Below are 13,052 nucleotides of genomic sequence, written 5' to 3'. Positions count from 1 at the left end.
TTAATCAAGGGCCATGTTCCAGTAATTCTTGCCTCCTGCCCTGGATTTGGCTTTCACTCATCTCTCTCTGCATACCAGTAGAACAATGTGGTAAAGGAATAAAAAGAATAAGAGAAGGAGTGGGAGGGGAGAGAGGGGGCTGCAAAGAACTAGGTCAGCCAGGAAGAAGCCTTTGAGTACTTCTGCAGAATGCAGAGTTGGATGTAGGCTTGGAAGGAATTGAAAATAGGTGGTTCAGGCTTTATGCGTTTGGCATAGGAGGCTGTGAATGCGAGAAGCAAGCTTTAAAAAAGACTATGGTTGGCATGATATGTGCCCCCATTCCAATATCTTACTGCTAGTGTCCTGTTTAGAACTGATTTTTCAAGCCACTCTAATTCCGCTACCTTATTAAGAGTTCGTACATGAGCCTCTTCTGTCATGAGTGTTCCCCTGCAGCCCAGGTACATCTATAATTCTCAACATGGCCAAATCTGTGGATATTTAAATCCAGAGTGGAGCCATGAATATACAAGATGGATCTTTATACAAACATGAAAAATGTAGAAAAACCTGAAATAAAAAATAAACCTTTTAAAGCTTCCAAAATGATAGAAGCAGTGTCTGTCTCTTCAGGGCCGGTGCCAGAGGTTTTGGCGCCTGCGGCGGCGTACAGACGCTCTGCGCACATGCGCGCGCGCCGCAGGGGGGCTGGGCGGCAAGCAGAGGACCGCTGAGCGCAGAAGCTGCGAGCTGCTGCTGGAGCGGCGTGCGGAGGCTGCTCCGTGTGCCACCCCAGCAGCAGCTCACGGCTTCTGTGCCCGGCTGGGGCGGAGGAGCGCGCAGTGGAGCTGGCATGGCTGGCTGCAGCTGCTGCTGCAGCCAGCCAGCCCCATGTTTCCACCGCCGCCGCCATGCGCCCCAGCCGGGAGCAGAAGCTGAGAACCGCTGCAGGGACGGTGCACGGAGGCTGCGCCTGGCTGGGGTGTGTGATGGCGGCAGCGGGGCTCGAGCGGCGCACAGAGGCTGCGCCCGGGTGGCGGCAGCAGCAAGGGGCTGGCTGGCTGGCTGCAGCAGTAGCTGCAGCCCAGTCATGCCAGCTTCGCTGCACGTGCCTCCACCCCCAACACCCCTTCCAGCGCCCCTCCAGTGCCCGCGCGCCCAAGGCCACCGCCTACCTGGCCTCCATGGGCACGCCGGCCCTGTGTCTCTTTAAGAATCAAATGCCCTGTCAGTGGCCATTATCAGGGTTACAAGCGACCACAACAGTATTGCCAGCCTTAGTTTGTGTAAGTAAAAGGCAGGGGGAGGGGGGCAGAGCCCTGTCCAAGGCTGTTTTGGCCTTCTCAGGAGAGAGGACTCAGCAGGGCTAGTTCTGGAACAAACCACTGGGCAAAGTACTACCACACGTTTTGCATGACTCTCCTAGGACGGGCTGCTTGCTACTGTACAACAGCAGCCACCCCATAAAAAGCCAGTGTGGTGCAGTGGTTAGAATTTCAAAGTAGGATCGAGGAGACTCAGATTCAAACTTCTACTGTGTGTGGTTGCTCACTGGGTAACCTTGGCTAGTTACATTCTCAGTGAAACTTGCCTCACATAATGGTTGTGAGGATATAATGGATGAGAGAGGGAAATGATGTAAGCTGCTTTGGATCCCCATTGTGGAGAAAGGTGGGGTATATAGATGAAGATGAGGGCAGATAAAATGTAGGGTGGTTGGCATGTGGGAAAGAGAGAAGAAAACAGGGAAAGGTTGGGGATATGGGAGCTGCTAGGAGAAAGGAAAGAGGAAGTATTGTGAGGAGGAGCAGGATACAGTGGGAAATGAGATCCCCCAAGTTCCCTCCACACAACTCGGCCCGGCCTGGCTGCCTGCACTTCACAACTGGGCTAGAGTTTTCTTGGAGAGGCTGCCAGGGGGAGAACAGGAGGTAAAGCTGAACACAAGGAGGTGATAAAGGTAGGTTGGCTGGTGGATGGGAAGGAGATGAGAAGGCAGGAAAGGTGGGGACACTATGGGGGCTTTCAGGAAAGAGAAAGAAGAAATAGTGAGGAAGCAGAAATGAGATGCCCTCCTACAAGTCCTTGTGGGTCCACCCCCCCCCCCACTTGTTATATATATTTCTGCTCATTTCATTGTGATGGTGGGATACGTATGCAAGTCATACACAGGAAATGTTCCACTCTTTTGAGTTCAGTTCCTTTGCTATAGCCCTCAACATTAAAAAAGCTACAGTTTGGAGCTATTTCAGTTTTCAAGATAAATGTTTCAGAGAATGTTATGCCGAGTTGCTAAAGCTAGCAGTTCTGAATTTTACTGGATGACAGAATACCACAAAGCCACGTGCAAACTCCTTTGTAGTCCTTGGAGAAATTGTGAGGAGTAATAAATAAAAATACTTTTATATTGAAGAGCCATTTTGTGTGAGCCATACATCTCAGAAACTGGTTCCTGTCTGGGTGAGGACATGTGTGACGATTAGTGCTATCTGGTACATTTCGTCTCTGAGCAACCTCCAATTTTTGTATCCTTTACAGATACCTGACTATTGCTTTGATGAGGGTTATGAAGATTTCCATAACCAAAACATCTCAAATGAGACAAATCAAACTATCATTACAAACCATTCTAGCACAGTGATCTTCCTGGAACATTTTATGCAGGATTTGCTTCGAGATGCCAAGGAGAAATTCAAGAACTGGGTTCCTTGTTCTGTTGCAGAAGGAGTAGACTCTGCGTATAAAAAGGTAACTTCAGCTTGAGGAGGTGAATGAAGTGGATGTTAGATGTGAGACATGAAAGTGGTCAGAGCATTGGATTAGGATTGGAGAGATCCAGCTTTGAATCCTCACTCTGCCATGGAAGCTTGCTGGGTGACCTTGGGCCAGTCACATACTCTCATCCTAACTACCCCACAGGATTGTTGTGCAAAAAGCAGCTTTGGGTCCCCATTTAGGAGAAAGGTGGGGTGTAACTGAAGTAAATGAAATTGTATGTGCTAGGAAATCCAGTTGCCTGGAAGTATCTTTCCCCATCTGAAAACGGACAGTCTCTTTCCTTGTAAGAAAAGGGTTATTCATTGGTTAAAATGGGCTGTTCATTGGTTAAAAGTGCCATCCTAACACTGCCACCTATGCTAAACACCCGTTAGAATGTTGTAATGATACGACATTCTTTAATGAGGGAACAATGTAGAGCCCAGCATAAGCAATTCCTTCCTACAGTCCTTACTGGAGCAGCATGGGTTGCAACTGTATATAACTGCATGGCTAACACCTGGGCCATTTCCACACGGCTTACCTGTGCTCGTAACGTCCCGGTAGATCGCGCAAAAAACGCGGAAGATCGCGTTTCCTTGTGCGAGATTTGCATGACGTTGCGTGACATCGCGCAAATCTCGCGCAAGGAAACGCGATCTTCCGCGTTTTTTGCGCGATCTACCGGGACGTTACGAGCACAGGTAAGCCGTGTGGAAATGGCCCTACATCTGTGAATCAATAGCTTTAATAGTCAACTGCAGATGACCCCTCAACATGTTGATTCACTATGTACAAAGGAAGTGCAGTCACAAGTGCTCTGGCCACACCTCTGTATGATCACTGAATTGTCTGCATAGCGTAAGATTATGGAAGAAGTGGCTGCATGTATGCCCCCTACCAGTGATTAGCAATGCTGTATTACAAATGTAGCTGATCACAGGGAGGGGGAGTGTGAACTGGCACTTCCTTACATGTTCACACCATGCAGACAGTTCAGTGCGGGGTTGGGGCCAGCATGCTAATGCCTGCTGTCCATCCCCACACAGTGAATCAATGCATGGATGGGTCATCTGCACAGGGCTATGATGAACCTGAGAAACTGCTTACCAACATTTTCTTTCAGTGCCTAAAAGTTAATCTGTTTTCTAAGGTGGAAGATAACTATTGTCTCCGTTTATGGAGAGCTTCTGTTGAAATTGATGCTGCTCCTAAAGCAGTTCTACACCGTGTACTGATGGAACAACAACTGTGGGATCCAAATCTGCAGCAGTCAAAGATCCTAGAAGTCTTAGATGATGATACGGACATTTACCACTACACAACAGAAAGCATGTCTCCACTTCCTCCACGAGACCATGTGATCCTGAGGTAGAGCTCTCCGTTTTGCTATTTGTTGCTGTGATTATAGTGTGGGATGGGGGAAGATTAAGAAAGGTCATTAATTCCCCGCCTCTGGAAAGGACTTATCCTAAGTAATCTATTCTCTTAAGCCTCTATCCTACTAATAGTTCTCTCTGTTTGCACATGGTAATGGTGCATCTTCAAGCAGACAGTTTTCTAATGAAGTACAAGACTATAATGGAGCCAAGTTTTAGTTTTGCTGTAAAGATGTGTCAGAGTGTTCCTGGGACACTGAGGTCTTTTCAGCACAGGGCTTTTTAATTGGTTCAATTTCTCTCCAGACTTCAGCATGCATAGTCAAAATACCCCAATTCAGTCTCCAAACTGCTTCCCAGACTTTTTTTGCATTCCGCATGGAGAAAGGCTGCATCTGTTTCAAAACAGAGATGGGCAAGAAATGGGGGAAAAAACAAAATGAAGGTTTTGTATTTCATTGCGTTCCACGAATCATGAAACACAAACTTCCACGAAATTGTCCCATTTCCCAGTTTGGCCAAAATTTCAAAACATTGACCGGAACCCACAAACCTGGGCCCCAGAGCCAGGTAGTGGCCCCGAGACTGGGCTTGTTGAGAGAGCCCCAAAACAACCACACAGACACCTGCCCAGGCAGGAGAGGTGCACAAAATAAAACCAAAGGAAACAACAAGAGTGTGAGCCCTCAAAAGAGCAGAGAAAGAATTAAGAAGAAACAAAGACAAGCAAAAAATAAGGGAGACAGTCAAGCTAGGCTCCAGAGACAGGCAAAGGCCTGAGACTAGGGTGGGGTGGAGGAAAAAAGGCACCCTCACCCAAAGACCTTCCCAGCAAGGACAAGTTAGGAAAATAAGAAAGAGGCTTTTCAATCTCTTTTGAAGCAGCAAAACCAGCCAAAAGCTTCCAACTCCACTCTCACTCCAAATCCCAGCAACAGATCCTCCCTCTCTCTCCGTCTACTGGAACTAAAAGCACAAGGTAGAGAGAGGTGCCTTATATAACAAACACTCACATAGAACAGAACAGGAGGTCTGTGGTTGGCAGACAGACCTGCCTAATAGGGCTTGGAGGGATGAGACTGGTGTTCCCATGGCTACAAAAGGCCCATCTCCTCAGTTGCATAGGGGATTAACCCACTTGCTCCTCACTATATAGGGCAGAATGGAAGCTCTCCAGTTGGCAAGGAGAGCGGCCTATCAAGTTTATGTGGGCTAAGATTTGGGTTTCCAATGGCAACAAAAGGTCTGCAGACATTCTGGGCCTATGTTGCCCAGGGAATCAATGGATCGGCGCCAGCCTGTCTGGCATCACAAATCATTCAAGAATCAAACAAATCGGGCCAAAAAGTCGTGAATTTCATGAAAACCAAGACCCCACGAAATGTGTTTTCACTAAACATGAAGCGGCCTGATTTGTCACAAAATTTGATTCGTTTTTTGATTCTTGCCCATGTCTACTGCAAAATCAATCTTTCCCTGTTTTTTATGCAGCTTTTCTCCCTGTGCACGTACCCTGATTTTCCACACACACACACCCCGCCCCCAGAAAAGTGCAGAATGCTTTCTTTGGTCTGAGGCCTGGCCCTGGTCCTTCCTTTTATCTCCCTGCATCCTGATTGATTGAACAGCAACCAATCCAGGTTTTTTCCTGCATTAAATAAATTCAGGTGCAATGCATAACTATTGAAGACCAATGTTCCTCCCTGTAGAAAATATGGGTTTTATAATTGATTACTTGATACATCTACTTCATCATTTAGAAACTGCTCAGTATCAACCTTGCACTAAGTAGGTTTTTAAGAACAGGTTGAAATGGACCTTTAGGACTTTTATTCAGCTAATGGCAAATGAACAGTGTACATGATTTAGTTTTGATTAATTTTCAGGACTTGGCGAACTGATCCTCAAAGTGGAACTTGTGTGTTAGCAGCTACCTCAACAGCCAGTGAAGGTGCTAAAGTGAATGGGATCCTAGCTAAGGTCCTACTGTGTCAGTACCTTATAGAAACAGTTGGCTCCCATAAATCCAAAGTGACGCATGTCTGCCGAATAGATACAAGGTACCTTTTTTCTTTTTCATTTGACACACAGAACATTTAACTTTGATAAGATTCTAAATGGAAGGTTCCAGGGAAAAGGGCTTCCTTTAGAAAGGTATAATCTTTAATTTTGAAAGTCAGTGATGTGTTTTTTGTTGGGCCATCTACTTGAATAGCCACATGCAATTTATTATACCTTGTTACAAATATTTTTTCTATTGGTTGCTGCTCTGTTTCTACATAAATAGGGAATGTGTTAAGAGCAATTTATTGGGTTCCAGACCATGGTCATACTTGGTTTAGTGTTCCAAGTGACAGACCTGTAAAACAGCATATTGAAATGTGAAGGTTTGGAACTTGTTACTGTTCCAATGAACTGTAGGCCAGTTTGCAGTTCCTGCCTGTGGCTTTTTGCAAATGTTAACATTTTACTATTAATACAGTAAAACTATGAGAGAGGAAACTATGGCAATTGCTTGAAATGTCCATTTATTTCTTTACAGGGGCCGGACACTGGAGTGGTACAACAGGGCTTTTGGTCACATTTGTTCTGCAGAACTGATGAGGGTTAAAGAGTCCTTCAGAACTTCATGGTGACTTACTAGTTTTGGAGGAGAAGACAAAGAATAGCACCCAAAACTGATTTTTTTTCCCCCAGAATATGAGTTAAAGTTGACCAGCTATATTATTTTGACCAACTAAGATCTACATATAATGAAATGTTACTAGCATTTTATAAAGAGAGTTTTTTTCTCAGTTGAAGCATGTTCCTGAACTGGTGGACATTATGCACCATTTTTAGAGAGTTTTTATATAAAATTTTTATATGATGAAAAGTTGACCTATCAATGTTAAGTTATTTAAAAAGAACAGCTTGGTGTGTTCTAAATATATTTTAATTTGTAAAATGTGGGATGTATTTTTCAGATGTTATATGAACTTAGTAGCTACAAGTAAATGCAAACCATCCAGCTGTTCAGTTGGTTTTCTAATGTTAGTATTAAACTATTAGTAATTAATGACAGTTGGACAGGCAGCCCTGTTGCATCTATATAAAGGTGACAGAGGTGTGCCTTTTACCGCCAAAAAGCTATATGCAAAAGCTTAAATTGTATGTAGGAATGTTCGATATATTTTGCAAGCACACTCCTGCCTCAAACTGATGGCAAAATGGGCACTTTAGTTCTTAAAGGTGAATATGATTTTTCTTTGCTAGCTTGGTAGTTCTCAGTAGTGATTGGCACCCAGGTTTTGAAACTTAAGAGGGAACTGAATGGTAAAGAGGTGACAATAGCTGCTGTCCTGTCCGAGGGGCACTGGGTTGACGTTATGACACATTCATATGGCATGTGATTGTCAATGAGATTGCTTTATTTTCTTAACCAGTGTAACTTGATTATGGCAGCTCATTCTTTTTTTTTTAATAATCTGTAATATTAGGTAATAAATACTAAAAGGCTTTCATGGGTTTAAGACCACTTATGCACCACTACTGCACTACTCCTTAGACTGCTTGACCCAGCTGTGTCTTGAAGCGTTGTTCCCACAAAGAATGTCAAATCTTCACGTTTCATCGGCTTCAATAGAACCTCCTTACTGAGTATGCTTTGGGCAAGAACTAACATGTAGTTTACCTACACAGCATGGCTTCAGAGCATTCTGCTTACTAAATGATGCAGGTTAAAAAAAACACAGTAAAAGGGTCTTTATATACTGACAGAATATGAGGGTTTTTTAGGTGCCAAACTCAGGTAATACATACACGATACGTTCCAGGGAAACAAACCAATTTCTTTTAAGCATGTAATGCCAGTGGTTCAGCTATTAAACCTGCCCAGTCATTAATTCCAATATTATTTGAACATTTTCCTGAACTCATTCTTTAACTTTCATATGTGTAGTATTGTAAAGAAACCTACAAGAAGGAAAATGACAAACATCACTTCACTTGAAATTTTAGAGAGAAGCTTGTTACTAGTCGAAACTCACTCTGTGTAGCCCCCCCCCACCATAAATATGAACAAGCAGTTCTCCCATTTTTAAAATAGGCATGTTTTGTTCTTGATGTCTGTACCATCCAGTTGTATTTGCAAAAACTCTTATGCTTATGTAAATAAAATGATTAAAATGAGCTCTGACAGCACACCTAATAAAGGTGAAGCATTCATCTTTGGTTGCACGTTTTACTGTCTCCTCTTGTTCTGCAATATTCAGTTTAGTACTGTTATATGAAAACAATATGCAGCCAGAAGGAGAGAAGACCTTCATGGAATGGCATCCTTCCTGTTCTTTTGTTGACAGAGTACACCATCTAAATTTAGGAATAATGTTAATGACCCAGAACTGTATACCCCACACAACTGTTCCAGTTGGGTAACGTATTTAAGGTATCATGTCATCTTCTGACTCCTATATCTAAATCTCTATTGGCTCAGGAACAGATAATTAGCTGTGACACCTTTGCAATGTTTTGCAGATAAAATAGCACAAATATGCTCAGATCTGGATGCCAGGTGTAATTTAGGCAAGGTGGAAGAAATTCTTAATGCACCATCTTGTCTGCTCATGGAGCATTTTAACCCTGTTATAGTGATGGATATTGACAGGATACTGGCATCTGTGAAGGTCACTACTTGTGCAATGGATCCTTGCCCATCTTGGCTGCTAAAATCATGTAAAGACCACATAAATGAGCCCTTGATGTCTATAATAAATCTCATAATAAGTAAGTATAATAAATCAATCACAAAGTCAAGGTGCCTTTCCTCTGCCACTCACAAGAAGTGGTTATCCACCCAACTACTGAAAAACACATCCCTAGACAAAAATGATGCGGCCAATTCCCTAGAAAGGGCAGATTAGAGTATGGATGATAAAGTGACGGAGAGAGCAGTAGCAGACCAGTTCCAAGCCTTCTTGGAGAACTTTTATGCTTTGGACCCTTTTTCAGTCTGGTTTCGGTGGCTCTGGTGGATGACCTCCACCTGAATGTAGATGAAGGCCATGTTTTTTTGTTGCTCCTCCTGGAACTATCTGGGCCTTTGACACAGATCATGCTGTCCTGTTGAGGCACTTGGAGACAGAAGTATTAGGGGATGTACTTTGGACTGATTTAAGTTGTTCCTCATGAATCAGACTCAAAGGGTTGCTGTTGGAGATCAGTTAATCTGAAATCCCACATATTATTTAACTTCTCTATGAGGAGCCATTAGGAGAACTAATTCATGGAATCGGATGGCATCAACACGTAAATGATGCCCAGCGCTATATCTATCCAAATCCCCTGCTGACATAGTAGAAGGCTTGAGTTGTTGCCTGATAGCTGCAGTCAGGTGTTGAAAGCAAAAAATTGAACCAGAGCCCACACAAGACAGAAATGATGGCGATTAGGAAAGCAGACACACTGAAGGATGTTGTGCTCCCCACTTTCAATGAGATTCAGTGAACTCTTGTAGACTCGGTTAAAAGCCTTTTGGGGGAAGGAGTTCTACTGGCTCAAGTATTACTGCAAAGTTAACGCAGTTGCAAAAAATGGCTTCTACAAACACTGTCTAGCCCAGAAGATGGCCCCCTACCATACCATGGCTGACCTGGTAACCTGGATCCATGGTATGATAAAACGAAGACTTGATTACTGTAAGCATGGTACAGTAGTTAGAGTGCTGGACTAGGTTCCTGGAGAACTGGGTTCAAATCCTCACTTTTCCATGGAAGCTTCCTGGGTGATCTTGAGACAGTAACCCACATTCAGACTAACCTACATAACAGGGTTGTTGTGGAAATAAACATGAGAGAAGAATTATATAAGCTACCTTGAGTAGAAATGGGCACAGAACAGGAAAAAAACAAACCATGTGCTTCGTGGTTTATTCATTTTGATGGCACATGAACTACGAATTAGCCAAACTTGAGCCGGTTCTGAACCGGTTTGAGGGAGCCCAGAATGGGCTCACAGCCCAACTAAACAAGACTTTGCCAATGTACAATACCCACCAAACTAGCAGGGAACATAGTCCTCACTGTTCTCTAAAGACCCCTGAAGATTCAGAGGGATTGAGCCCTGGGAAAGGCATGATACATGGAAAGGTATAATCCATGGTTTGCCACTTTCTGTAATTTTTCTCCCCACTGCAGTAAAAACTCAAATGTCTGCTGGAAGCTAATTTGAGGGGCTGCAAGCTGACCTTTCCAATGTCCAATATGTACAAATTTGCAGGGGAACTATTCCTCACTGTCCTCTAAGGACCTCCAAGTTTCAGAGAGATTGTACCTCGGGAAAGGCATGATCCATGGGTCCCCCTTTCTGTCATTTTTCTCCTCGCAGTCGTAAAAACTGGAGTGTCTGCTGGAAGCTACTTTGAGGGGCTACAAACTGACCTTCCCAATGTCCAACACCCACCAAATTTGCAGGGAACCTAGTCCTCACTGTCCTCTAAAGTCCCCCAAGTTTCAGAGACTGAACCCGGGAAAGGCAGGATTCATGGGTCCCTCCTGTCCCGTCATTTTCGCAGTGGCCAAAACTGGACTGTCTGCAGGAAGCTAATTTGAGGTGCTACAAACTGACCTTCCCAATGCTCAATACCCACCAAATTTGCAGGGGGCCTAGTCTTTCCTGTACTCTAAAGACCCCCCAATTTTCAGAGGGATTCAACCCTGGGAAAGGAATGATACTTGGGTCCTCCCTTTCTGTCATTTTTCTCTTCACAGTAGTAAAAACTGGAGTATCTTCTGGAAGCGACTTTGAGGGGCAACAAACTGACCTTCCCAATGTCCGATACCCACCACACTTGCAGGGGGCCTAGTCCTTACTGTCCTCTAAAGACCCCCCAAGTTTCAGAGGGATTCAACCACAGGAGAGGCATGATTCATGGGTCCCCCCCTTTTGATCATTTTCCTCCTCATAGTAGTAAAAACGGGAGAGTCTGCTGGTAGCGACTTTGAGGGGCAACAAACTGACCTTCCCAATGTCCAATACCCACCAAATTTGCAGGGGACCTAGTTCTCACTGTCCTCTAAGGAACCCCAAGTTTCAGAGGGATTCAAACATGGGAAAGGTATAATCTATGGTGTGCCCCTTTCTGTTATTTTTCTCCTCACAGCAGTAAAAACTGGAGTGTCTGATGGAAGCTAATTTAAAGGGCTACAAACTGACCTTCCCAATGTCCAATACCCACCAAATTTGCAGGGGACCTAGTCCTCACAGCCCTCTAAGGACCCCCCGAGTTTCAGAGAGATTGTACCCAAGGAAAAACATGATCCATGGTTGCTCCCCCTTCCTGTAATTTTTCGCCAGTAGTAGAAACTGAAGTGTCTTCTGGAAGATAATTGAGGGGCTGCAAACTGGCCTTCCCAATGTCCAATAAACACCAAATTTGCAGGGGTCCTAGTCTTTCCTGTACTCTAAAGACCCCCCAAGTTTCAGAGGGATTGAACCCGGGGAAATCATGATTCATGGGTCCCCCCTTCCTGTCATGTTTTTCCTCACATTAGTAAAAACTGGAGTATCTGCTGGAAGATATTTTGAGGGGCTACAAACTGACCTTAATGTCCAATACCCACCAAATTTGCAGGATACCTAGTCCTCACTGTCCTGTAATGACCCCCCAAGTTTCAGAGGGATTCAAACATGGGAAAGGTATAATCCATGGTTTGCCCCTTTCTGTCATTTTTCTCCTCACTGCAGTAAAATCTCTGCTGGAAGCTACTTCAAGGGGCTGCAAATTGACCTTCCCAATGTCCAATACCTACCAAATTTGCAGGGGAACTATTCCTCACTGTCCTCTATGGACCCCCAAATTTCAGAGAGATCGAACCTTGGGAAAGGCATGATCCATGGGTCCCCCCCTTCCTGTCATTTTTCTCCTTGCAGTAGTAGAAACTGGACTGTCTGCTGGAAGGTACCTTGAGGGGCTGCATACTGACCTTACCAATGTCCAATACCCACCAAATTTGCAGGCGACCTAATCTTTACTATACTCTAAAGCCCCCCCCCATTTTAGAGGGATTGATCTCTGGGAATGATCTATGGGTCCCCCATTTCCTGTCATTTTCTCTGCAGTGTCTGCTGGTATCTACTTTGAGGGGCTGGCCCTTTTCATGGTTGGATGGGACAGTGGGAGCTCTCGTTTGCAGGGACAGCTCCCAATCAAGCATGGAGGCTTCAGACTGGGGTTAACCAAGCAATTTCCACCGTTGCCTGGGCGATGGATTAAATAGCGCATAGTGTCCGGCTTCCTGAACCAGCAACGGAACAGAATTATAGGAAAAGTTGTTTGTTCCGTAAAAACGCGGACCCATGGAATGCGTTTCTTTGAAAATGAACCAGCTGTCCCAATTGGAATTTTGTTCCGTGGTTCATTTCGTGCCCAGCTCTAACCTTGAGTTACTATCAGTAGAAAAGTTGGACTACAAATAATAAATAATGTAAACCACATAGGGCTCCAATCAAAGAGAACTTGGAGATTTCAGTTGGTACAGAATGCCACAGCTTGATTAGTTGGAGCTAGGTGGAGCATGCATTTTACTCCCAATCTGCAGTCTCTTCATTGGCTCTTTATCAGTTCCCAGGCTCAGTTCAAGGTTTTGGCTATCATATCCAAAGCTCTTCACACTCTGTCACAGCAGCTTCGCTTATCTGAACAGGACCTTCTGTAGGTTGCACCCTGCAAATGGGCAAAATCAACAGCTGCCGGTACAAACGCATTCTTTGGGGTGGTCCCCACCTTATGGAGCTGCCATCCTGAAGAAGTTTTGAAAGCTTCCACTCTCCCAGCCTTCCACAAACTGAGCAAGAATGGAATTATTTAGAAGGGTTTTTTACAAAGATGGCAAGACTGATGTAAGGAAATGGTTTGGGGAGATTCTCTGATAAATGGACAGGAGCTGTAGCCTATAC

At 44.4% G+C, this 13,052-nt stretch overlaps 1 protein-coding gene across 3 annotated transcripts in view; it reads left to right on the top strand.

Annotated features, from left to right (window-relative positions):
* The window catches only part of LOC129328245 (rho GTPase-activating protein 7-like), a 99,336-nt gene extending 91,012 nt beyond the window's left edge, over window positions 1-8,324 (top strand). For all 3 annotated transcript variants that reach the window (XM_054977177.1, XM_054977178.1, XM_054977180.1), the window contains exons 11-14: window positions 2,521-2,730; window positions 3,893-4,110; window positions 6,005-6,178; window positions 6,661-8,324. In XM_054977177.1, coding sequence (XP_054833152.1) covers window positions 2,521-2,730; window positions 3,893-4,110; window positions 6,005-6,178; window positions 6,661-6,754 — 696 coding nt within the window. In that variant the 3' untranslated portion in view covers window positions 6,755-8,324. The remainder of the gene's footprint in view (window positions 1-2,520; window positions 2,731-3,892; window positions 4,111-6,004; window positions 6,179-6,660) is intronic.
* Window positions 8,325-13,052: the final 4,728 nt, after the last annotated feature.

Source organism: Eublepharis macularius, chromosome 4, assembly GCF_028583425.1.
Source record: "Eublepharis macularius isolate TG4126 chromosome 4, MPM_Emac_v1.0, whole genome shotgun sequence".
Taxonomy (NCBI): domain Eukaryota; kingdom Metazoa; phylum Chordata; class Lepidosauria; order Squamata; family Eublepharidae; genus Eublepharis; species Eublepharis macularius.
The sequence above is the reverse complement of the archived record's forward strand: the minus strand, read 5'-3'. Positions and strand labels throughout refer to the sequence as shown.